This window comes from Micropterus salmoides, unplaced genomic scaffold (genome assembly GCF_014851395.1).
Source record: "Micropterus salmoides isolate LMB-PRFRI ecotype aquatic unplaced genomic scaffold, ASM1485139v1 Ms_hic_scaffold_6, whole genome shotgun sequence".
In the NCBI taxonomy this organism is placed as follows: Eukaryota; Metazoa; Chordata; class Actinopteri; order Centrarchiformes; family Centrarchidae; genus Micropterus; species Micropterus salmoides.
Window position 1 is genome coordinate 18,089,599 of NW_024044348.1, and position 24,470 is coordinate 18,114,068.

General features: G+C 38.9%; 1 protein-coding gene across 2 annotated transcripts in view; it reads left to right on the forward strand.

Annotated features, from left to right (window-relative positions):
- The window catches only part of syt7b (synaptotagmin VIIb), a 180,459-nt gene that overhangs the window by 143,957 nt on the left and 12,032 nt on the right, over positions 1–24,470 (forward strand). For both annotated transcript variants that reach the window (XM_038701019.1, XM_038701021.1), the window contains 2 exons: positions 3,683–4,030; positions 9,163–9,285. In XM_038701019.1, the coding sequence (XP_038556947.1) occupies positions 3,683–4,030; positions 9,163–9,285 (471 nt within the window). The remainder of the gene's footprint in view (positions 1–3,682; positions 4,031–9,162; positions 9,286–24,470) is intronic.

Here is a 24,470-nt window from a genome sequence, read left to right on the forward strand (position 1 = left end):
ACTTCAATGGACTGTACATATAACATGTTACATACCTGTCTAAGGAAATATAACTCGCTAACATACTACTCGCTGCAAAACTTTGCCTGGGTACATATAAACATGTTGTGCGTTTAGGTAACATTGACGATGTAATTTAAATGAATATGGAACGGGGAAAAACACTTCCAAACCAGTGACTCCTCCCACTTCACAACTCTATAAACATGATGAGATATTACCAAAGCAAAAACCAAGATTAAGTATTGGCAAGAATTGTGGGTAACCACACACATTTCACTATATTGCAGGTAGTTTAAAGCTTCATGAAGTGATCTTTCATCTAATTAACCCAAATGATTCCTTGAAATGGATACTGTTCATACTCCATAGTCCAGTGCCTCCAAACCATTATAGCTTGTGTCCCCTTAAAAGAAACTGTGTGTACTTACTCTGTGTAATACAGAGTGATTGTTTGCATTCAGTTCATATGGTTTAGCCCAGCTATTGTCACAAAAACTCTAAGCAGCTGATCCAAGCACTCACTTCACACAGTAACACCACGTTCCCAGTGCAAAATGGCTGAAGTAAACAAGTGGCTGAAGACAAACATTTATCATGGGAAAAGAACCCACGGGTTTGTTATCATCACTTCCAGCTATGCTGAGCAGTAAACATATGTGCTCACAAACAGTGATAAGGTCAGAGCCTACATGCCATTAGCAACTGTATAAATGTTCTGTATTTGTATAGAAATGCTATACAAATAGTGGTTGGTTGGCGAAAGCTCAATGTTTTTGTAAAATACCAGCATGTTGAAGAGACTAATGAAAATAATAAATATAAGGTCTCTATATGTAAATCACAGCGCAGATCATCAGACCCTTTTGTACTGTATTGCCTAAACAGTTACAGTTACAAATAGTTGGATAGATTAATAAACAAATGTAACATGTAGTTGCACCTGGTGGGTTCACAGTTAAAGTCACCCTCCCATTCATTAACTCATTCATAACCAACTTTGTATTTATAAATTGTATGTCCTTGTTATCATACAGTAAATTGGTTAGGAACAAGAGAGCGACGCTGAATGTGTGCCCAAAATTAATCATTGGGCATGTTTGACAGATTTTCACAAATGTTAAAGTTAACCTTATAATGATGTCACTCTTCTGTTTTGCTCCCCTTTACTCCTCCTTTCAGATCTACCTGTATTTCCATTTCTCCCTGGAATTGGCTTCTATTTTTGGGCATTTAACTCTCCCCCTCTCTGCTTCTCCCCTTCACTCTTCACTGTTGTTGGTTTTCTTGCTCCTACTCTTTCTCCTTGTTTTTCACCCTCCTCAATTTTCCTTAATTACAAAATCATTCAAGGTTTATAGTCATCCTAATTGACTTTCAAGCAAGAAGAAATAAACCGTCTAAGTAATAGGATACAGCAGATGAAGAGCGCTCATGCTCAGGGAATATGAATGACTGGTGCTGTACAGGCAGATACAGAAGACTGAAGACAATAAAGACGTACAGTACCTGAAAGCACAAGTAGATACAACAAATCGAGGAAATCACTTTGTGTATGTGTGTACTATGGCTGTGTTGTACAGCCTTGGAATTTTTGGCCAAATTTATGACACCGAACAAACTGGCAGCATTAATTACCACACGGACTGGCAGCCAGATGTAGTAATTTATCATGTCATTTATAAACAAATTGGTACGTGCAATATATTGCTTTCCACATGTGTTACTGGACCTTTTTATTTATTCTTCATATCTACAGACTCTACCATAGCTGCAGTGTTTGGTTTATATGCTCAGATGTTCAAATTACAACAGTAATTGTAGTCCACCAGTCCTTGTGACACATGACAAGTGTTGTGATTTCACCAGAGGAGCGACTCATCATTTGGAGGAAAAGGCTCAAAACAGTAGAATACATAAGTCTCAACTGCAGTTGCTGTGGAGAAGAAACCAGTCAGAGGCGCAAATCAGAGCTGAAACAAACACAATGAAAAACACTTTGTTGTTACTTTTGGTAAAAAAACAACGTGCCTTGTCATCCAAAAGGAACCAAAAACGTTACTGGTTTAAACTGAAGATTACAACAAGTGTAGTCCTAGCTTCCACTTGCTGTACATAGTTTAAAGCTCCTTTATTGGATATTTCTTGCACCATATGAGTCACACTTAACTTCTCTAGTTATGTTTTTATGTACACTTGCATGTACCTTTGACTTTTTTTTAAATCAAAGAACCAGAATGAATGCAGTTGCTCATCTTTTGTACTGATGATTCAAATCGGACTTTCATGCAAGCCTTGGAAGTGATCCAACTAAATATTGCCTAACGTTGTCTGTATAGAAAATAAACCAGACTTTTCCTTCTGGAACCCTAAATGCCCATAATATCTCCTCCCACTTCAAAACTCTATAACACTTCTGCTCAACAGAAATTGGCTTTTATACATTAATTCACATTTATTCAGTTAAATTATTATGCACAAGTAAATAAACATTCACATCAAAGCCTATCCTCAGGAAAGACCTAATGGTGTGCAATATGAAAGTGTGCGTGTGTATGAGAGAAAGTGTGTGTGCATGAGCGCATGTATATGAGCTCTGTCTTGTATTTACTTGATCCAGCGTTGCTCTGCTCCTCAGGGGGCTTGTCTCTTGACTCTCCAGCAGAGTTAGAGCCAAGTTAATACTGAAGAGTGCCGCTAAAGCAACTCAAGCCCATGCAGTAAATCCTCCCTCACAGCATTAGCTTCAGACGGGGCTGTTTAGCACAAGCTTACAGTTATCAGGCAGGGCAGTGATTGAAGGGAGGATAAGGGGTGAAGCACTATTACATGATTGTTAGAGTAGCAGCCCGGTAATTAAAGAGAGAGACAGAAAAGAACAGGGATTGGAGGTGCTGTGGCGATAGATTGATGTGAGGACTGAGGCTGTAGAAAAGATGAATGGACAGAGGAGATGGAGAGCAGCTGAGCTCAGGAGCACAAAGGTAAAAGGAAGAGTGGGAAGGGAAATCATAGCATGAGCAGATAGGACCTTATACAAAGATGGATGTGAAAGGGAGCAAGGCAAGAAGGTAGAAGTAGGTCATGGCTAATTAGGGAGAGAGGTAACATACAGAACGGAGGCTCAAGTTAAGTGGCAATGATACTTTAACTTCAGCTTGAACTGAATTCCACTTGGGCAGAGGTCTGTTTTGACACCACTTTGGAGAAGAAGAATTTCAAGTTTACACAATGCATGCCAGCCCATCCATGCACTCATACACTGTCATCCAGCATAAGCTCAAAAATTTGCACAGTTGTTTTCATACAGATGTTTAACAGTAACCTAAAGCTTTCTGACAACTCTGTTCTTCTTTCTCTCCATCCTCTCTCCCCCTTTCACTGATCTTCTTTGTTGTTTCCTCACTCTTGATCCTCTCTCCCTTTGATATTCACTGCAAACTCTGTGTTCCCATATTTCGATCTGTGCTGCATCTATATATGTTTTTGCCATTTTTATCATCTGCGCCTTCCTTTTGATATCAACATGATCATGTGTTACCAATTATTTTTTATACTTTCATCTTTTCTAAATCCTTTCAAAACAACCTGCCCTGTCCTGTTTCCCTCGTGTTATCTCTAACTCCGATGTCTTCCTTGTGGTATCCATCTCTTTCCTCGGCGCTCCCATGTGTCTGTTCAGTTTCGGGGATGCTTCCCTCTCGTCTGCTTCCACCCTGGAGCACATCCCGTCCTCAGCCGTGGCGCGTCCTCGGCCCCTGGTCCGGCAGCAGAGCCTCCAACAGCCCCTCACTCACCAGCCCCCTCCGGGTCCCAACGACCCCCCGGTCACCTCACAAAGCCTGGGCCAGCTGCATACAGGCCCAGGCGGCGGGGGCCACCGTGGGGGCCCGCGCGGGGTCCGGGGGAGTCCGGCTGGAGCCTCCCGGTACAGAGGAACCGGTGCAGGCCGATCAAGGTCAAATCCTGGCAGCTGGGATCACATGGTGGAGCAGATCCGCAACAGAGGGCTGGACGTCAAGTCGTTTTTGTGAGTGTCATGAAGTTTTCTACATGAAGTAAAATGTTGCATAAGGAAAGGTTGACAGGAGACAATATGTAAATTTTGAATGAATGCCACTCTTGTTATCAGATACACCAACGTATTTCAGTTTGATACAACAGTCCTGCGATAAATCCAATACATCGCTTTTTGTAGAAACTGTTTTAGGATGTGTTAATTCAGTTTTATTGTCATTTTGTAGGCTGTACTGCGGTTTGTGGCAGTGTGTGTTGGAAGTTGGAACTATTCTGATCCTTTATTTCTATAAGTAAAAGTAGAAATATTCCAATGTAAAAAAAATATTCCATTTCAAGTAAAAGTCCTGCATGCAAAACACATTGTAAAGTGAAAGTATGGAAGTATTACTTTAGTATTACTATGAAAGTATATTACCTGCACAATGAAGTACTCTATGTGCAGATAAATAGCCCCTGTGAGTATTAGTATATCATGTTATTGGAGCGGTATTATTACTCATGTATTAATATTTAAGTTGCGTTTCATTGCTGTTGTTGGTTCAGGTGGAGCTCATTTTTCTGACATGCAGTGGAGGAGTATAAAATGGAAATACTTGTGTAAAGTGCCTCAAAATGTTCTGAAGTACAGTCCTTGAGTAAATGTACTTAATTATTTTGTTTGTAGCGCTGTTGAATTGTATTGTGCTGAAAGGTTTTTCTAATGCTTTGTCAACCCCCGTTATTTCAATGAGGGTGGACAAAACATTAGACAGCTTAGGGAAAGCACCGTATAATGGAATACAAGTCAACAGCACCACAAACTTCAGCCTCCAAAAGGATTCTGTCTTCATGAAGGTAGGGTTTATTGGAGGGCTGTTGAATAAGACTGCAGTAGTTTAGGCTGTATGTACAGGGGATGGAACAACTTCCCTTATCTGTAAAATGTAATTCAATCCTCTGCTCTAGCCTTGAAATAAATAATACCCTTGCAAAACTTTAAAACCCTTTGTTGAGGCTGTGCCAGAGATAGTGATTCAAATTATCATAATTTTTCAGGGTATAGTTTGTGATGTTGATGTATTTGTCAGATGTGACTGATTTTACTACATTATGCACATAAATAGCTAGTCATGTTGATGTGTCCACCATCAGTAGGTCACATTGTCTTCTCTCAGGCACACTTTAACCTTTGTGAGTATGCTGCATAGTGAGTTTTTGAAGGCTTTTAAAAAAAATTTATTGTCTGTTTGTCATTGCGTGTTAGTGTGCATATTTTTGTTTGTGTTTGTTAAATAAAAAAATAACAGATTTCAGCACCACTGACAGAAGAGGTGTTGATATAACATCTGAATATTATGATATATTTGAGCAAGTGTATTGTTTATATTGTGAATACCTAGTAACTGCAGAAGGTCAAAAACCTTTCATTAAAAACAAACAATTGTATTTAATTTGTCCAGTGTGCATTCATGAAATTATCTAACTAGATTTAATTGCATGTGTGCATCATCACAGCATATGTACATGAACTGCACAGTTGCAGTAACATGTAGGGACTGTTGTAAGGTTATTCCCCTCTATTTGGATCTTTTGTTTCTAGATTCATGGCAACAAAACAGTGATCGGTAGTTACTATCACCATGGGGGAGGTATAAAAATGCTTCAACAGCTGGACATGGAAATGTTGTCAAAATACTAATTTCTAAACAGAGATTCAGCTTGAGAATACATATACAGTAGGCATAATAGTTGAAAAATGCATTTTCAATCACTTAAACAATAAAACAATAGTTCCCATACTGGCACTCTCTATAGACTTGATTCAACTTTCTTGATAATACCAACATAGGCAATTAGACAAAATGTAACAGTAACACATGATTAAATAACCTTAACCCATCCAGGGTTCAAAAGAAATATTCTTTCACCCCACACTTAACAAAGTTTTTACGATTTTCGGATTATCCACTACTGAGTAGGTCAGCTGCTGGTGTGCTAAGGCTAGTGATTGTTTGAGATACCGAGCACCCCTCCCCTCCTGACTACAAACATAGACGCTCGCACACATCCTTACACACTGCTCTACACCCCTGTACTTTTGCATGTCTTCCCATTAACAGTGTCTCCAGGCCAGCGAACTCCCTGCCTATGTGAATCATCATTCAGATAAGGCTACTGCACGTATAGAGGGAGGTGGCATAGCCCATCGTCTCATGTCCTGATGAATATTATTTGACCAAACACGTCACTTGTTGCACCGGAGAGGGGGCAGTGGGGAGTGGGAGTATATTTATATATATATATATATATATATACGGTATATATGTATTTATGATCGGCGGGGTATGAACAACCAAATGCAGCAGCTTCACCCTCTACGTGTGTCCATGGCTGTCGTGCAGTGTGGCAACTGAGCCACCCCGCTCACATTTCAGATCAATAGGCTGGTGTAGGTTGTAATGACTTCCGAGCCCTCCGGTTGGAGTGTGTGTGTCTTTTTTGGTCATCTATACAAATCTATTCACCTTATCGATGAGCCTCATGTTGTTACTGTTTACACTTCCCCAGTGGTCCGCTGTCTCTCAAGTGCTAATGTGTTCCTCCTGTTGTCGATATTGCATCAACAAACAGCGTCTTGTTAAGGAGGGAATGCACTATACAGAAAGTGCATGCAGGCTGGGAAAATAGATGCGATGAGAGGAAGATGATGAGAAGAAAACTGAGGAGAAACTGATCATTAAAAAAAAATACTATAAGATGCACAATTTTTTAATCTTTTGATCCTATTGATATTTGTTTCTACATAATTCAACATTTGTATTGAGTTTTGTCGTGGTATCTGGCTCAACATTGCAGGATTTAAACCTTTATGTACAAAAGAGGTTTTGGGCGCTGTTTTATATGGACACGTTTCAGAAATGCTAAAAGAGTTTTTTCTTAATTTCTTTTCACTCACCTTGTCATTCAAAACAACGTAACACCCACTAATCCACAAAATAAAGATGTAAAATTGTGCAATATGTTTTATAATTATGCCATAACTGATCGCCAGGTGACGTAAAGGGATGCAAGAAATAAGCAAAATCATTTTTGGAATTGCCCTTTAAGAAATGACGGTTGTCTTTGGATCAGCACGCTATGTTAGAGGAAAAGAGCATGGTAGAGGCAGAGAAGAAAGTTAGAGAAGCCAGAATAGTGTACAATATGTAGGTTGTTATTTTGTGACCGTGAGTTACAAGGTTAGTTGCGGACAAATGTTTATTTATTAAGGTCACTGTTTTTATGGCCTCTTGAATTCACGGTGCAGCATACTTAGTAAGAAGTAATTTAAATGACTTTGGACATGTTTAGAGGGAGAATAACAGCTGAAAATGTGTTTTTTGTTGCAGGTTTTTGTTAAGGCCACCTCAATTTATATGGGTTTCTTTGCTTTTTCTTCTGTTTTTCTCTGTTGTTTTTTCTGCATGTCCTTTCAATTGCCTCTGTTTTCTCTCTGAAACAATACAATGCTTTTCAGTTTTTTTCTTGGAAACAGATAATAGAGGATGATAAACCAATGGAGGCATCAGTGGTTCTGATTGTTGATTTGTGCGATGCTCATTTCATTAATATCAGAAGCACATTTTTATGACTACAATATCAACAGTGGATTAAACAAAACTCTCTTAAGAAAGTGAATGCATCCCTGTGCTTGTAAGAACACACTGTTCACTGATGCGTGAAATAACCTCATATATTGTAAAAAGCACATTGTGGATGTTGGTCCGTAATGAATATCACTTATATCGTTACTTGTATTGTCATTGGAAACATTATGCAATAAAAGAATAGATATTAGCAATGCATGGGGTAATATGATCCATACCACATCACGTTGGTATTAAAGAACTAAAGTAAGAATTAACTCCGCATGTGATAAATAGTAAACGGCAAACTCATCTGTTTATCAAGTAGAAACTGTTCATGCTAATGCTACAGCATGCAGTACATTAAATAATCATAGGCACTATGCATTATCCAAAACATGAGAATAAGACTTCGTAGAAATTCAAAGACTAGATGGCTTTTAATAGCACACTCTCAACCTCACAGAGTTGGCTAGGGGAATGGTAAGTAAGATAAAAAAAAAAGTCTTTAGGTCTTCTTTCAGTGACATCAGATCTATTTTCTTCTTTCCTCTAATGCAGTCTAATTTGCTAATATAAGAAAAGAGAAGTATTTGCCAGACAGAGCATCACTGATGGTGGCAATGGGAGATTATGTTTTCTCTTTATATGAATGTACTCTCCATAGAATGAAATCTTAAAAACTTTGGATTACTTACAAGTTTCTTTTGATGCTTGCTAGTCATGTTAGGCTTTTTGGCTTTTCCCCTTTCCTTTATTGGGTTGAATGTCTTTTTTTGTGCATGTAATAGGTTTGCAAAGTAAAAAAGCCTAATTTCCACCCCAAAGGGAGTTACCATCTCCCGCCGAAAACACTGCTCCTGAACTGCCTGAAAACAGCTCGTTTGTAGTCCAGTCTTTACTTCCATTACCTATCTGTGTCACTATGCAACATGCGTCATAATGCCCGCTAAGCGGCTAGTCAGGTACGCCCTCAGAATTGCTGGTGGAGAAACACACTAAGCTGCAGCACACACAGTGACAAGACACATGACCATTAAAAAACTCCCATGAAGATGTGTTTTGCAGAGAAAACCATAAAACCATATGTTGTAAATTGCATTTGTAGATTATGGTTTGTGGGTGTTATGGCAATACATAAAGCAACAAAATCCAGTGTGTTCCAGGTTTTGAAAATGATTATGTTGTTGATGATGTTGATGATGTTGATGAATGATAAAACTGTTAAGTACTTGGTTGACACAATGGCAAGAAATGCATGCAGTAGTGTTAGATTAATGAAGTCTGTACTGTATTCTCAACTCACTCCAAGGCACACACAGGTCTGGTTGAGATGCATTGCAATGTGAGGTGTTCACTGAGCATTTGTTAAAATGAAACATCCTCTCTCCCACTGTCTCTTTGTGCATGAAATGAATGTGTGCTGCTTGTGTTGCTGTGTTTTTGTGTGTGTTGGAGTATGTGTTTGTGTGTGTCCATGCCTATTTGTATTCATACCTTTGTGGTGTGGTGATGTCTTGTTTGTCTGTGTGTCCAGTGAGGGGAAGATGGTTGTTCTGTCTCTAGCAATCGGGCTGGCTGAACAGGATGACTTTGCCAACCTCCCAGATCTACAGGAAGCACCAGCAAGCAAAGAAAACGAAACCACACCAGAAAAGAGGTAATGAGAGAAAGAGAGAGAGAGAGAAAGAGAGAGATGTCAGGAATGTGATTAGTTAGGCACAAAAATGTTGTGTTCTGTAGTGGTCTACACTGTAGGCTGACCTGAAAGATCAACAGTTAATAGTCTGAAATGGTGAAGTACTTTTAATGTTACCCTAAAAAGAAAAATACATCTGCTTAAATGTCTTTTATTCTTCTTATAGGATTAAAATGAGAAGCAGTACAGACCAGCACTGACTGCACTTCTACAGTAATAACAAACACTTTCAATTTGATGATAAATACTATAGTTTGACTGTGCTCAAAACTTAGTTTGGAAGAAACTGTGCCTTTTCACAATCAAAAATCATCAGTAAAGAAGTGAAATCGTAATAACATATTTTATTATGTATAATATATATAATAAGCTATATTAACTATGATGGCTTGATACTACATGAGGTTAAAAATACTGATGTCAGCCCCAAAGCCCCATTTGACCAGCCTCCTTTTTTTTTTTTTCAGGTAACTGTTAGACGTTCCTTCCCTCTAAACCATCTGAAATATAATTTTAGTGGAAAAGTCCTCCATTTTCCAGAAATCATCACATTTAAATATGTTAAAAACAAATCATATTCAGCCATTAAAAACCATCACGTATAATCTAATGTTGATATAACATTTGTAAATTCCTCCATAGGCCATTAGAATCCCCACAAAAACAATTCCAAGGACATGACCTTGGTATTCTCACTACGGCCCTGATTGATACTGTTATATTAATTGGGTTACTCTACCTCTGACCAGGATGTTTTTCTTTGACTTCTAGCACGGAACTAAAAACTCTGGTTTAGTCCTTTTCCTTTTGTTTGTTTCCTTTTGTTCAGCTAATGTTGAGCTTACTCAAATTTATATTTTGCATATCACCACATTTTCTTTCCAGCTTCACATTTGAGGTCCTCTTGTTACTTTTTTTCAAGCCCTCTGTGTTCTTCATCCAGATCTTTGTAAGTCTGCTTGTCTGCAGCTCTTCACTGATCTATGAGTTGTAGAGGCACAGAAGGACACCCTCATTATTTAGAAGTAAGGTTCCTCACACGAAACACTTGTCTAAAAATATGCTAACCTGTCATCTACCAGTGATCTCAGAGCAGCTCTCAGCTGGTGAACAAAAGACTGAGCTTCATACAGGGCAGACTCCAGCCTGCCCTGTATGAAGGATAAAGTGCTTAACCCACTGTTTTAAACTAGTAGGCTGAGAACATAACAGTACATAGATTTTTGTTTTGTTCTTTTCAGAAATGCTGCTTTTAATTCCATTAGATTTCTCAAAATGCATAAAGTTTTCCCAAAACCTTTCTGCAGTGCATCCAAGTGTGCTGTTCTAACTAGGTCATCTGTGAGTTTGTGGTTGTTGAAAAATAGCAGTCTGTCTTGGAAGAAAAAAACTTCTCTTTGAAAAGATATGTTTTTGATGTTATTGCGACAATTATGACCTTTTAAATGCCTTTAAAATTTATTTCAAAATGTCTAAGGGTCAGCCAGGGGATGAGCTTAGCTCTTGTGTCCCCCCCCCCCCCCCCACTGCCCCCGTCATCCTCTCCCTCTCACTGTCAAGCACCTAACTGTAATCACAGCCAGCCAGTGAGCCTCTACCCCGAGGGGTCGAGAAGGCCAAGTTGTCTAGTGTCCTTCCACAACTAATAATGGCTCTCCATCATCATATCTGTCCGTCTCTCTCATCTCTGTCTCTGTAGTTACCCTGTAAACCCCCCTGTGCCTGTCTGCTGGCTTGCTCCCGGTTGTTTTCATGGAGCCTTGTGGACTAAGAACGAAGGAACAAGATGATCCGGCCAAGAATATATGTGACAAGACAAGACGCTGTCAAACAGTAAAAGAGAGACAGAAAGAGTGGGAAACCTTTGCTCTCTGCTTTCTAGAGAAATATACTACAAGATAAAAATAGACACTCCCATAGAGGTTTGAGATTCTGTTGGTTTATTAATGAAATCAAATACAGCTTGGAGCACAAATATCTACAAACACAAAATCTGATAATAGTGAAATAATAGGATAAAAGCAAAAGCTGTGTGTGCTGTGTATGTCAAATCTATATTTGTTCAGTCAATCCCTCAAAATGTGGACAGTAAACAAACAGACAAAGTGGCACCCTGTCCTTGTCCAATAGCTTTTATAAATGTAGACATAAAAGCTGCAACAGTTTTTTGTCCACTTGGGCAATAAGGTGTGTAGCTCCCCCTCAAGTCGCACCCACCTCAAGCCGCGCCCCCTTTCCCTAGAGTCTGTTATAATTATCTACGGTGTCAGTACCTGACCCATTCTGCACACGTGCATACTTATTCCTACTACATAAATGTCATGTCATGAAGGTCTGAAAACAATTGAAAACATTTTAAACGTAAAATTCTATCTTCATTAGTACAAATTAGCACTAATTGTTTCCACACCAGTAAAAGTAAACTTCATATTAACAATATTAGCTCGCAGTATTAAAAGTTAACAGTCCCATTGTATGCTGTCACAGTCACAGCATGGATGTACAATTAGAGAATAAAAGTTCTAATAATACATCCGTCCTTTTGTCTTCTTTTCTAATGAACTTTAAACTAGATCCAATAGCAAAGTCACAGTCCTCCATTGGCCCATTGCGGGTTTAGGGGTTTTACTGGAGGCTCCTGGTGCGCCCCCTCATGCCATGCTAGCAAACAGTTGCCTTTTTACAGAACCAACAGACATATTAACATTCATTTGGAGTTTGTGTTTGTGTCCACCTTTTTTCTTACAAAAAATATTTGGGGATTTAGGTGCTAAATGTTTCACTGTGTTCACCAGCTTGTCACTAACTTTGTTTGCTGTTTGATGCTGGACAGGTAGCATACAGTGGGTTTATCAGAGCCTTTTCACTGAAAAGAGCTCTCTGCTACTGATGGAAACAAAACAAAGTTGATGGAAGTTATATTGAACCAAAACACTAAATTTGCGGGCTGTAAAACCAAAACAATGAACTAAAAAAAGCTCTGTGTTGGTGAAGGGAACTGCAGAGTTAGGGATAATTCTTTGTCAGTTCATCACTACTAGCAATCTCTTTCACATTACACACTTCATCCACAGCTATAAAAACAAATTATTAATGCAGCTTTAAAGTGTTTTAGAGTTCAATCAGTGATCACTAATCTACAGCTGCTAAGGAACTTGTAATCGGGAATCATAATTATCTCATAAAACACTGTTTCCCTTGTTCAAAAGAAAGTATGCTTACATAAATGGAGGCATGTATTACTTGTCTAGTCAAATTGCAGTTTTGGGAATCAGTTGTAATATGCAGGCAGATATTTAGTGGTGTGTACTCAGATTCTGAGAACTGCTGATCAAAGCTTGCAACATAGCACAGAGAAATTATCTGTTCTTTCTGCCTGTCAGTCATTTATAAACTAAAACTAAATACTTGCAGAGGAGCCTGTTTCAATCATTAACAGCCGAACTTGCATGCATATACTGTATGAGCGGAGAGCGGTGTGTGTGTTTGTGTGTGTGTGTGTGTGTGTGTGTGCGTGCGTGTGTGTGTGTGTGAAATTTACAGAGTTAATTATCAGCAGTGTGTATTGTGAGAAGTTTAATGTTAACCTGTGGTTTGGAATGCAGCAGCATCTACAGCTGTATTAAACTTATCACATCTTAGAAATAAAATCCCATTAGACACCAACGCAGCTGTGATTACAGTTAATTATATTATTGTCAAAGGACACATTTTGTTTTTCACTGATCTGTTATCTAGACACAAAGGCCTTGTTTTCTCCCTCTGTGTTAAGCGAAAGGTCCTCTAATCTCTTATGTGGTACTTTTTGTTATGTGAGTCAATTTGGGTCACCGTGGTAGACCGGCCAAAGCCCTGCGGTGGACTGGACATAATCACCCACCTGCAGGTAACTATGATGGAAGCTCTGAAGCTGTTTGTTATTATCATCTCAGAAAGCTGTTGTTGCATGGAGAAGCTGCATCTTAATGAGCTCAGAGATTCGCCACACAGAGAGATGCAGGGAAATAAATATGAATAAACCCAAAAGAGCTTACGGACAGTCTCCACTCTGAACATTGAGTTTGTAAACGTTGTAAAATGTGCAATGGTTTCTGAAATGGAGCATGTCAACGTCTCCTCCCATTCAATACAAGCCAAGAATACATTGTGCCTGGATAGAGTGTATATGATGACAGGATGTTCAAAAAGCAGATCGTGGACCTCTCTGAATGTTTGGTCTAGAATATAATCACATTTATTTTTGCCTTTACAGTTAATAGTTGATCATGTCCTTCTAATTCACTGATACTGAGGTATGCAAAGTCCTAGTTTGGTATAATACGTGCTTTCAGTGTGACCATTCACAACCTTTAAAGGAGAAAATTTAATCAGTTACCTCAAAAAATGTACGCTTGAGAAGCTGGAAGCTCTATTAGGAAAGAAACGGACAAACCTCACAGACATCATCTTTTGAAAAATGTCACAAAAAAGGGGAGAGAAATACATTTCCAAAGTCTAAACAGTCAGAATGAAAAGTAATCTTTGCATACCTGTTTACAAAAAAATGGGATTTATGGAGAATAAGAGATGAGTAAAAATATGAAAAATAAGCTCCCAAACACTGTCAACACTGTTGACATACTACATACTACATACTACATTACTACGACACTGGAAAACAACTTTTGTCAGGCATTTTCACTGCATGTTTGCTGATGCTGTTGTATACTACGTACTGTACTATATTCTGTGTTCTATCTGTTTTACATATTTCTTGAGAATGTACCCCTTTTGCTGCGATGTAATGTTCACTGCGACTTGCTAAATTAAATGCCAGGTGAAGGTTTTTTGACCGAAATGAAGCTGCACTAATAAATAATTTTACATTGACAATGGATTAAATTACTATGTGTAATGGGTAAAGGGTCACTGTAGCGACAAACCCACAGATAATTATTACCTGACTCTGTCGTTCCCCTCAGCACTATGGAGTCAGTCTCACAGCTCTGATAAGTGTCATTTCCGCTTCCTTCAGATAAAAAGCTCCGATTAACCCACTGACCACTACCTGCCCAACAACAATAAGGCTGTTCACTTCCACGCAGCGGCCAAAGAAAAACATTTCCCGTTTAACAAAGTTACCTTAAGTGTTGACAGTATACAGGAGCATATTTTTTATATTTTCACCAAAAGTCTGAACAGGAATATTTCTAGTAAACTGTAATTTGGTGATGAGCCTACACACTTAAAGATCAGTACATTAACAGTACATTACATTTGATGTGCGCTTCAAACTTAGGGTGTGTGCAGTGTTGGTATGAGTGACCTCAGTGGGAATCAGAGTTTTAATCGTTCCAGTGGTAACGTTTTACTGCACTCTGAGTTGCACAACGCCAGAATGTACAGTTTTAATCAAGCAGGAAGTTGTTGCCACCCTTCATCAGCTGGTATATCTGACTTTTTCAAATGCGTGTCTGAGCCAGCAATCACAGTGAGTCATGCCTCCTAACGACTCTCCAGGCTAGCCACTGGTCCCCACGGCAGCCTCTGGAGCTGGCAGTGGCCCGGGAGGAAAAATGATTGGAAAGAAAAAGCGATGTAGGTCAGCACAAACGAGGCATCTTTTTAAAAAAAACCTGTCAGATCTAAGTCTGGACCTCATTCACCATTTCCCTTGTTGCTGCTTATGGCTACGAGCAGGGAGCTGATTTAAGAGAGCCCATGAAAAGAAAGTGAAGGGGGCGTCACAGCAAAGGTGACAGTGATTGGTGGAAGGGGGGAAAAAATAGTGCTCTTGAAGTCCTTTAACAAATTTGACTTTTATCTGAATGCATATGTATTTGACACCACTACAGGTTATTTATGCGTGAAGCATTATTTACAAAAAAAGCAGCTCCCAGTGGAAAAATCTCAAGAACAAGGCAGCAGAAGTGTATTCAAAGAGCATCTAACCCGTCGCACTCTGTAGATAGCTCCAATAGTTGTATTAGCCTGCGTGTTGAAGGGGGCGGAGGCTGAGTGATTTGTCCCTGTTGGTGGGGAGCGCTGAGTGGGCTGACATTCGAGCCTGGGCCTCATCCATCATGGGACATGGGACCTATATTGTGTTTCATAGTCTCCTAGGGCCAGTGTATGATCAGCAAGACCCAGATACAGCATGTTTATGGAGACACAGTTCCCATCCAGGCCCTGCTGGTAACCCTCATCCCTCATGTTCGCAACCGTCCATCCACTTTTCCGCCCTCGCCCTCTGCTTCCCATTCCTCTCCCCATCCCCTCATCAATTTCCTCTCTTACCACTCTAGCCCTCATTTTGTTTCTCAATAAGACTTTGTCTCCTCATCTCACCTTCATTCCCTCTCCACCTCTTCCTTCTCTCTCAATTTCTCCCCAGTGTTTATTTAACTGCAGTTATTAAACCTTTTTTCTTGCGCTGCTCTTATGCCAGTTTCTCTCCTTCTCTTTCCGCTTCTCCATTCCACTATCTCCTTATTCACCTAATCCATCCTTTCCTGAGGGTGTTGAGACTTGGATGATGTCACAGCAGCGCTCCTCTGCCAGCCTAGATGACTGTCATCTTGGCCTGGCTGATAAATTTGCTTCATTGCTGTACATCGGAAAAAAGGGATGAACTTCACTTGTGGACAGTTTTCATGCATTGGTTCCAGTATATTTCCTACTATACTGAAAATGTGTAATTACCATTAGTAGTTACTTCTCTGAAAAGTAATTACTTTATTAATTACTGCATGTAAAAGTAATTAGTTAATCTGCTTCAGTTCTTATAAATGCACACATAGCTATATTATTTTAGTGTTTCTGTGGCACAGTATGGTACAAGACCAGTGTTAAATTTTATCTATCATTAAACCTATTATCACTACGATGAAAAGTAAGTAGTGGAATAGACCTGGCAATCTGTCTGTTCAGCTATGTGCACATTAATTCTTGGGTTTAAAATCAGGCTTTGTCTGTTTGGATGGGGTGGCTCCTCCTTGGTCAGCAGAACTAGCACCGGGGGCCTTTCATGATTAGGTTTGTGGAAGCATGTTGTTCTGCTAGGTGCTTCGGGACGATAAGAATTACTAGTCTTTGGTGTCGATAAAGTTCTCATGCTTGCACATAGACTGCAACTCGGCACAATTTTTTTTGTCCTTGATCCCAAGGAAGACAAATAATGTTCGTAATTCCAGGACATCAAGCTCGCATTGCCTGAACTGTCAGCCTTTGTGTGCAGTCTAATGCTGATTCATTGACCATTTCAAATTGTGCCGCTGTAAAGTCGGGTGACATTAGATCATATACCGGAAAATCTGGGGAATAGGCTGCATTTGTCGGCTATCAAGACAAAAGTAACAAGTAAAATTTCATTAAATGTAATTACATTATTTAATTTGAAAAAGTTATTAGTTACGTTTAAGTTACTGCCAAAACTCATTACTCATTACTTTGTAACTTTGTAATGCGTTACTCTCCCAACACTGGTCGCAAGTGTCAAGATTTAAGGAGTGACTCCAAACACACTCCAGAATTTTATACTCACCCAATCTCAAGCTCTATTTCTTGCTTGTTCAACTCATCCAAATGATGAAAGCTAATATTATTTCATATTGTTTTCTCACATGAAGCCAGCTATAAAAATAAATGCAATAAATCTCTGTCACTTTTGTAACTTATCTCATATCCTAAGGCAGGTTATCTTAATTATTTTGGCAGTGAGAATGATAACGCAAAGTGATAAAGGGTAATATAGCAACAAAAATAGCTTTTTCAAATGATCTCTCTGATCCACATTCTATTTGAGGCGTTGTTCTGGGTGATCACTATTTAGTCAGCTTGTACACAGTGGACAACTAACCTGTAAGAATGTATCATAACATATTTTTTTTTTAATTCATACACAGATAAAACAGTGAAGAATCTTCTCATTTAACCCTGTCTCTTAGAAATTACATTTCTATACTACCAATTTGTTTTGCCAATTACTTTCTGACCCGAAACATAATTTTTTGTCATAACATCTTGGATACTGGAGATCATGGACTGGTTTTACAAAGACAGACTGTGGCTTTGATCAAACTTATAGTCAAACTTCAGATAGATGTCTAAATTCATCTGTTGTACAAAGCTGTCTGGCTATTGTAAGAAGGACTAATTTGCCGTGAATATTTTTAACTTAACTTACTTTAACTTAAAAACACAGATGAGTGAGCAACCACGTCCCTTCTCATCCTCTTCTCATTGCTCGCTTGCAATATTACTAACAAACCAAAAATGATGAGCCACATTTAGCTCTTTTCTGTCATTTGGTGCCACTGGTCAGCAGGTGTCACTCACTGATTGTTAATTTGGAAACATGAGTTAGCCTGGAGGTCTAACTTTTAAGGCTTACAATAAGTCAGTCTTTATCAATAAGTCAGTCTTTATCATTATCGTTCTACAGTTGCCATGAATGAAACAAATTAATTACATTGTCAGGGCACATTTTGCTTATACTTTCAGGAAGCACATTTTTAGATGATAAAAAATTTAATCCAAGTGGAATTGTGTGTATTTTCTGTTGTAAATACATGTATAAACATGATTTCTAGGACACAGGGATGTTTCATTGCTATGTGCAAATAAGTCAAGACGTAATTTGCCAGTTAACTAAAAAAATTATTCACTTTAACATGTAAGTGAAACACAACTTAAAGACATTATTCTCTTTAGATGAGTTAAAGTGAAACTTTAGTACGCATAAGTGTATTTATGCAGTGAAGTGCATCAAATGAATAATTGAAGACAGATAATTTGAGACAGATTCTGCTGATTATTCTTGCTAAGCATTTGAAATAGTTTTTATTCCTCTCAGTTCTCACACCCAGGATTGGTTATATTTAGAAAATAAAAACTCCACCTCTGCTTTAGAAAGTGTGCATACAGATACTTAAGTGCCATCTTTGAGCAAACAGATGGCAACTAGATTTGTGTGCACAACATTCCATTAGTTTTCTGTTTCCCAGACACGAGGAGGCATGCAGAAGGACAGTATGGCCAGAAAGAAAACAAAGATTTGGTTATGACACGTGTGTGACAATGCAAACCTCTGATTAAAATTCTTGTCGTCCAGTAAATATGAACCGCAAGTTGCTTTGCCTGATCTGAATGAAGACGTTCTCTCTCGCTCATGCTTCTTGCTGCCAGAGCTCTGCTTGCATTTATTTATTTTTTTCTCTAATCCTGTCGCTTCTCCTGTAATTACTGACATGATGTACTGTGATCAAAGCTGGGTGAATGAATCATAAATCAAAGCTGAACAGACTCATAAACAGACAATACAAATGTGACATAGGATAAGATAAGAAGTCTCCGCTTTTTCCCCTGGGATGTAACGACCTGATTTGTCCAGTTACACAGTAGATGGCCTACAGCTCAGTCCCAGATTGAGGCCATGAGGTCAAAAGTCAGGGTTTTGAGTTTCAGGGCATCAGATCAAAGTGGTTATTCTCCAGGGATAGTGCCCTCAACCTCCGAGAGGACTGCATCTGTGTGTGTGTTTTCATTAGTGTCGTTTTATAGACTTGCTGGTAGTTCATTTGCATTTCCCTACCATTGCAAAAGTAAAGCACAGACTGAGATCAGAACTTGTTCCAGTCTGATGATCCAGACTGTTTATTAAGAGTAGAAGGTAACACCATACGTGCCTATTTCTGTCATTGCCTGTTGTTTTGAATATCATGGCTGGAGGTTGTTCTGCACTTTTTTTTGGCACTTATGAATCAGCCATTTTCAGCATGAGCTCACACATACCCAGTGGTGTGTGCTTTGGTGCTTCCACAGGGTCATAGGGGGTTGGAAAAAGGGTAGATATGAGATAAATCAGAGAAGAGCATGTTCCAGGGGTGTGTTTCAAAGGCTTTCTAAATGTTTAGTCCCTTTGCCTTGTGGGCTTTTTGCTATTTTCAGTATATGCCCCTCTCTGTGGAACTTCCTTGGATTTTAGTGCCCTCTTTTGAAGGCTCCCGTTACCATGGTAACTGCAACCCCGTGTAAAATACATGATGGTAGTGAGTACAACCTTAAGTGGGAGCACACATTTCAGTAGTCATGGCTACAACAACCTCTAAAGAATGAATTATGTAACTGGTGTTGTGTTTCAGATGACCAGCAGGCAGCTACAGATATCTTTCCTTCTGTCTGGGCAAATTCCAACATTTATCACTGTGGCATGATACATGTGCGCTCATTTTTACTTTCTGATAACTGCAAAAATGTTGAGTTTATGTCTAGTTTTGTCGTTGAATCCAAAATACCTGCAGTGAGAATAATTCAGTTGTTTTTAGTGAGGATTAACTGAGTGGAAAGATAATAATTCCTCCCATTTCCTGGGTGTTACACAGGAGTATTTCTGCACCAAGTCTCATCAATTTCTTTATATCTCTGGACAAAAAGCTAATTTGAGGATGTTATCATGTCTGCTTGAGATATTATGCACCATCAGTGCCCTGCTGCAGTCTGTGCGTGTGTGCAGGTGTGTGCATATTTGACAGTAAGTAAATATGTATATTTACACGCGTGGATGAACTTACCTCACTACCACATCCGATTGCTCTATGTCCCCCAGGCCGTTGCCCTGTTAACAGTCATAATTCAAGGACGCTCTGTGCAGCACCAGGTCTTTATTTGCCTTTCATGTCACCATACGTTCATCTGTGGTGACTATGACAAACAAACACCACAAATGTACTTGTCTAATACAAATCATTTAGGAATAGAAGGTTTTGATGAAACAAGTGTATTATTTTGCTATTTTTCCAATAAATTTCTCCAATAAATTTGTTTCTCTAAAACCAATTTAGGAAAAAGGCAGCAATCTAGTGGTAAAAAAAAATATTTTGATAATTTTGGGGAATTTTATTTGTAACTTATTGAATGACAAAACTTCTGGCACATTTCGGCATGAAACCTTCATCAGAACACATGACAGCTCTGAAGTCTTTGTAAATGACACATAATGCAAACAACAAGAAAGCAATTGCATTTGCACACATTCAAGGAGATCACAGCAGGAGAAAATGTAATAAAGAAAGAAAAAAAGGATAAAAATAAGAAGAAATTAATTTGGGGCAAAAAAACATATTGCTGTCCTTTAAAGCAGGCGAAGTGCACCTGTTTCCTCAGATGTTTCAAATATTGTAATTTGGTCTAATTTGGCTACTGCGTATTTGTGGTTTTATCTTTTTTTGGTCATTTAAATACATGCATTGACACAGACCAGTCAATGAAATGTACACATGTTGTTAAGAGACTGCCACTGTGTAATTAATGATGCTATGTTTTTCTATGATACATTAAGTCATCAACCTGAAGTGAGGGTATTACTTTGCTTTGATTTGCTTCCTATTCCTGAAACCCTTACTCTCGCTTTCACTTTTTGACAGAAGTCGTCTTACGTCTTACTATGTCCACTTGGTTAGCTGTTGGTTTACCACAGTTGTTTTTTAATCTGTTTTCTCTATTCTCGTGTCTGCCTGCCAATAAACACCTAACTGTGTGTCTCAAGTTAGTTAGAAATGGAAGAGTATCTGCTCTGTTGGTTTATTATCCGAGAAACGTTTTTTTTCTTTTGGTTACTCTTAGTGGCGCAACTGCCGTGTCAACCGACTTCTTCGAAGTCTTTGACTTAATGCTGGATTACATCTATGCAAATGCTACAACAACAGACAGAGAGTTTGGTTCAGTGCTCCATTGGATGGGAGCAGACGGAGCAGTGAATACGTTTACAGTTAGGAAAAATGCATGGATAATATATGCAGGTCCATACAGTTTTAGAGTTTTATATATGCTGTGTTATGGTATTGCATGTGCTCTGCATGACTAAGATGATTTATGGCCAAATATCTACAGCGGCACAGTAGAATGAAAAGCAGATCCCCATTGTAAATAATGGAGAACATTCCCGGCTGTGTTTATGTTTGGTTGATTGTTCAAGATTCATGTGGTCTCTGTCTTGTGTGTTGGGTGTTGATTTAGTAGGATTCAATGGGCTGTCACTGAGCCAACCCCTCCTACAAGCAAGCATTTATAGACTCTTTGGGTAGAGACTCAGCTGACAGGCATATATTATGTGCTCTAAAGTGGTGAATGCCTCTAAAGAGTCATCCGTGTAGCTGAGCTGCAACTCAACTGTTTAGAGGGAGGGGGTAGGTGATAGTGGGGTACATTTTAAACAATTTATCCTCATCTCAAGAATGAATTGAATTTTACATATTCATTTTAGCACTGGCAGCTGACACTCAAATGTCAGTATTGCCTTTACTACCAACCGTACCAACAGTTTTTAAACCAGTCCCTACAATTCCCACACATTGAAAACACATTTGAAAACAGAAAGGTGACAAAAGACAAATTTTAAGGTTTTAAGCATCTGCACATGTTTCATTTCATTAGTAAATAAATTGAAAATACACACTTGATTGGGGTAAAATCAAACCCTTTAGGATACCAGTAAGATAGCATGTTTTGTTTCTGTTGTCAAGGGAAGGGTGGTGATCAGTTCACCTGGGTGTGATAGTTTATTGACATTTCCCATATCCATTCAAGTCGCATTTCCATCCAGTAAATTTGTTTGAGATTCTCTCAGCCAAAAACATTGAAAGACTAAGATGATCTTAGTCCAGTTATAAGTCTACAGGCTAACAAATTAGTCCTAAATATTCTCGCAAAAAACAGAATCATCATATTAATCAGTTCATTAAAAAGGTAAAACAGTGTCCTTGAACACAGCACACAACTGTACAGGTGGGAATAACGTCAAATAACACAGTGAGACAGCCAGGTGTTATGTGTGTGACTGCCAGGTGTTCTGTAATTATTTTATGGTAACACATTGTTCTCTGATGTGTTAAGGGGTTGATATTATAAGCTGTAATTTCTTCTCAGCATACACCAGTTTGACCTGTTAGAGGAATAATGGTTCAGAAGTCTTTATAAGCAGATACATAAGCTGAGCTCTGAAACAGAAACCATTACATTTTGAATTAAGTCTGCGCTGCATTATCGGTGCCCTGACCTGCAGATCACAGGAAATAAACGTAGAGTGACGAATCAATTCTTTTCTCATCCACACCATATCCTTTTCTCCTCCTCTCTGTGTTTCTCTCTCGCTTGTCTCTTTGCTGCACAAACCCTGTCCATCTCTCACCCCTTCTTGTCCAGCCTCCTTCTATTTTTCTTGACCATGGAACGTGTCAGTTTGCTTCCCTTCTGTGCTTTAGAGCATCCGACTCTTTACCCAACAAGTCTGGTCTGTTTTGTTTCCAGGCTCTTTATCCTGTCTCCCTGCTCTTCTCGATTTCTCTTTCAGCTGTTGCTTGTGTGTGTTATTGTGTGTGTCTGGTGATGTCTAAGTCTCACAATAATTTGAGTCAGTAACCTCACTTTGTTCATTCAATTAATCCTCTGAGTCTTAACAAAGACAAATCCTCTCCTTCACTTTTTCTCAACCTCTGTGAACAGATAAGTCTTGAAATGTATCTTTCCCTCATGGATCATCTTTCCCACAATACCGGCCTTTTCTAATCTCACTTCTGCTTTTACCTTTGTGCTTTATAGCTCACCTGCTCCCTCGCTGAGTATTTCTGTCTCTCTGACTCTCTCTGTTTTTTCTCCCTGGGTTGAATCTCTCACAGTGATAAGTGCTCATTAGTCTTATTTGTCAATACGCCTAGTCTGGTATCAGATCTTTTTATCATTATTATTATTATCCTTGTTTACCAAATCGTTACATAATATAGATACAATTTTTACCTCTATCATTTTGTTTCAAGGATTATCAGACAGATTATTATTCTTGTTTTCTAAAGGTCTTGTCCTGTAAATGTAGTTTTTGACATAGGTTTGTCCATTGACAATCCTCAGAGTTTGTAAAGGACAGGTGGTGATGGACCAAATCTCACACTGCTGTAAGCTTTGGGGCTTGTTACTTAGAATTATACTATACATCTATATTTTTAGATGACAGTTTGAATGTTTAGTTAATCCAACTGTTGTAGCCCTGAGCAATGAGACTCACCACAGCCTCCCTTGCTTGAAAGCATGTGGACACTCATAAAGTTTATAACAAATAAGCTTTTCCACTTTCTTACCAAGAGTAAGATGAGAACATTGACACCCCTCCCATATTAGCATGGCAAGTATGAAGCTGCTACCAACACCCCATTAGAGTAGCTTAGCATAAAGACTGGGAACAGTGGGGGGCCGTTGCCAGGCAAACAGTAGAGACTCCAAGTCATTATTCTCTCAGCAAAGCGACCCCCCTGTAAAACCACAACTTGTAATTTTTCACACTTTGGCTTTGTACAAATTAAACCAACAAGATGTTAATTTGTGAGCTTTAGAGGTGCTGTTGGGCTGATTCTATCCAGCCTAGCTGTGTCCCCCTGTTTCCAGTCTTCTAAACTAAGCTAACAGGGTGCTGGCTCCAGCTACATATTTTAGCGTACAGTCATTAAAGTGGCATTGATCTTCTCATCTATATCTCGACAGCAAAGCCAATAAGTGCATTTCCCAAAACCTCAAATAATGCTATTAATATGCTGCAACATTTTTGCATTGATTAACATTCATTTGAGCGTATTTTCTTTTGCTATAAAAAAAAATACATATATATACATAACAGATTTATCACTGACAGTCATGTGTGCTTCTCTGCTGGTTAAGGTCTTTTGAGCACAAACAACAGCCTAGCTAGGAATGGTTACTGAAAATTAGCATGCCTATTTTTTGACTACCTCCTCACATAACCTTCACCTTGTAGGCTGTATCGGCATGGCAAGCCGTTTTAACATTTAAACTTTAAAATGTACTACTTATTTATTAGTTACTAGTAATTATTCTATTAGTTACTAGTAACTATTCCTGTCTTACTAGTAACTAACTACTCCAATGACAGCCTCCATTTTTTTGGAAAGGTAGCTCCCATTCAGCTACAATACTATTAGAGAGGTCTGATGTTGAAGGCCTGACTTGCAATTGCCGTTGAGTTCTTCCAAATAAAACTTTTGGAACAGGAAAGGACCTTCCTGAAAATATTACTACAAACATGTACACACAATATTCTCTAAAAATTCATTGTATGTTGGGCGTGAGGATTTCCCTTCATTGGAAGTGAAGGGCCATGCCCA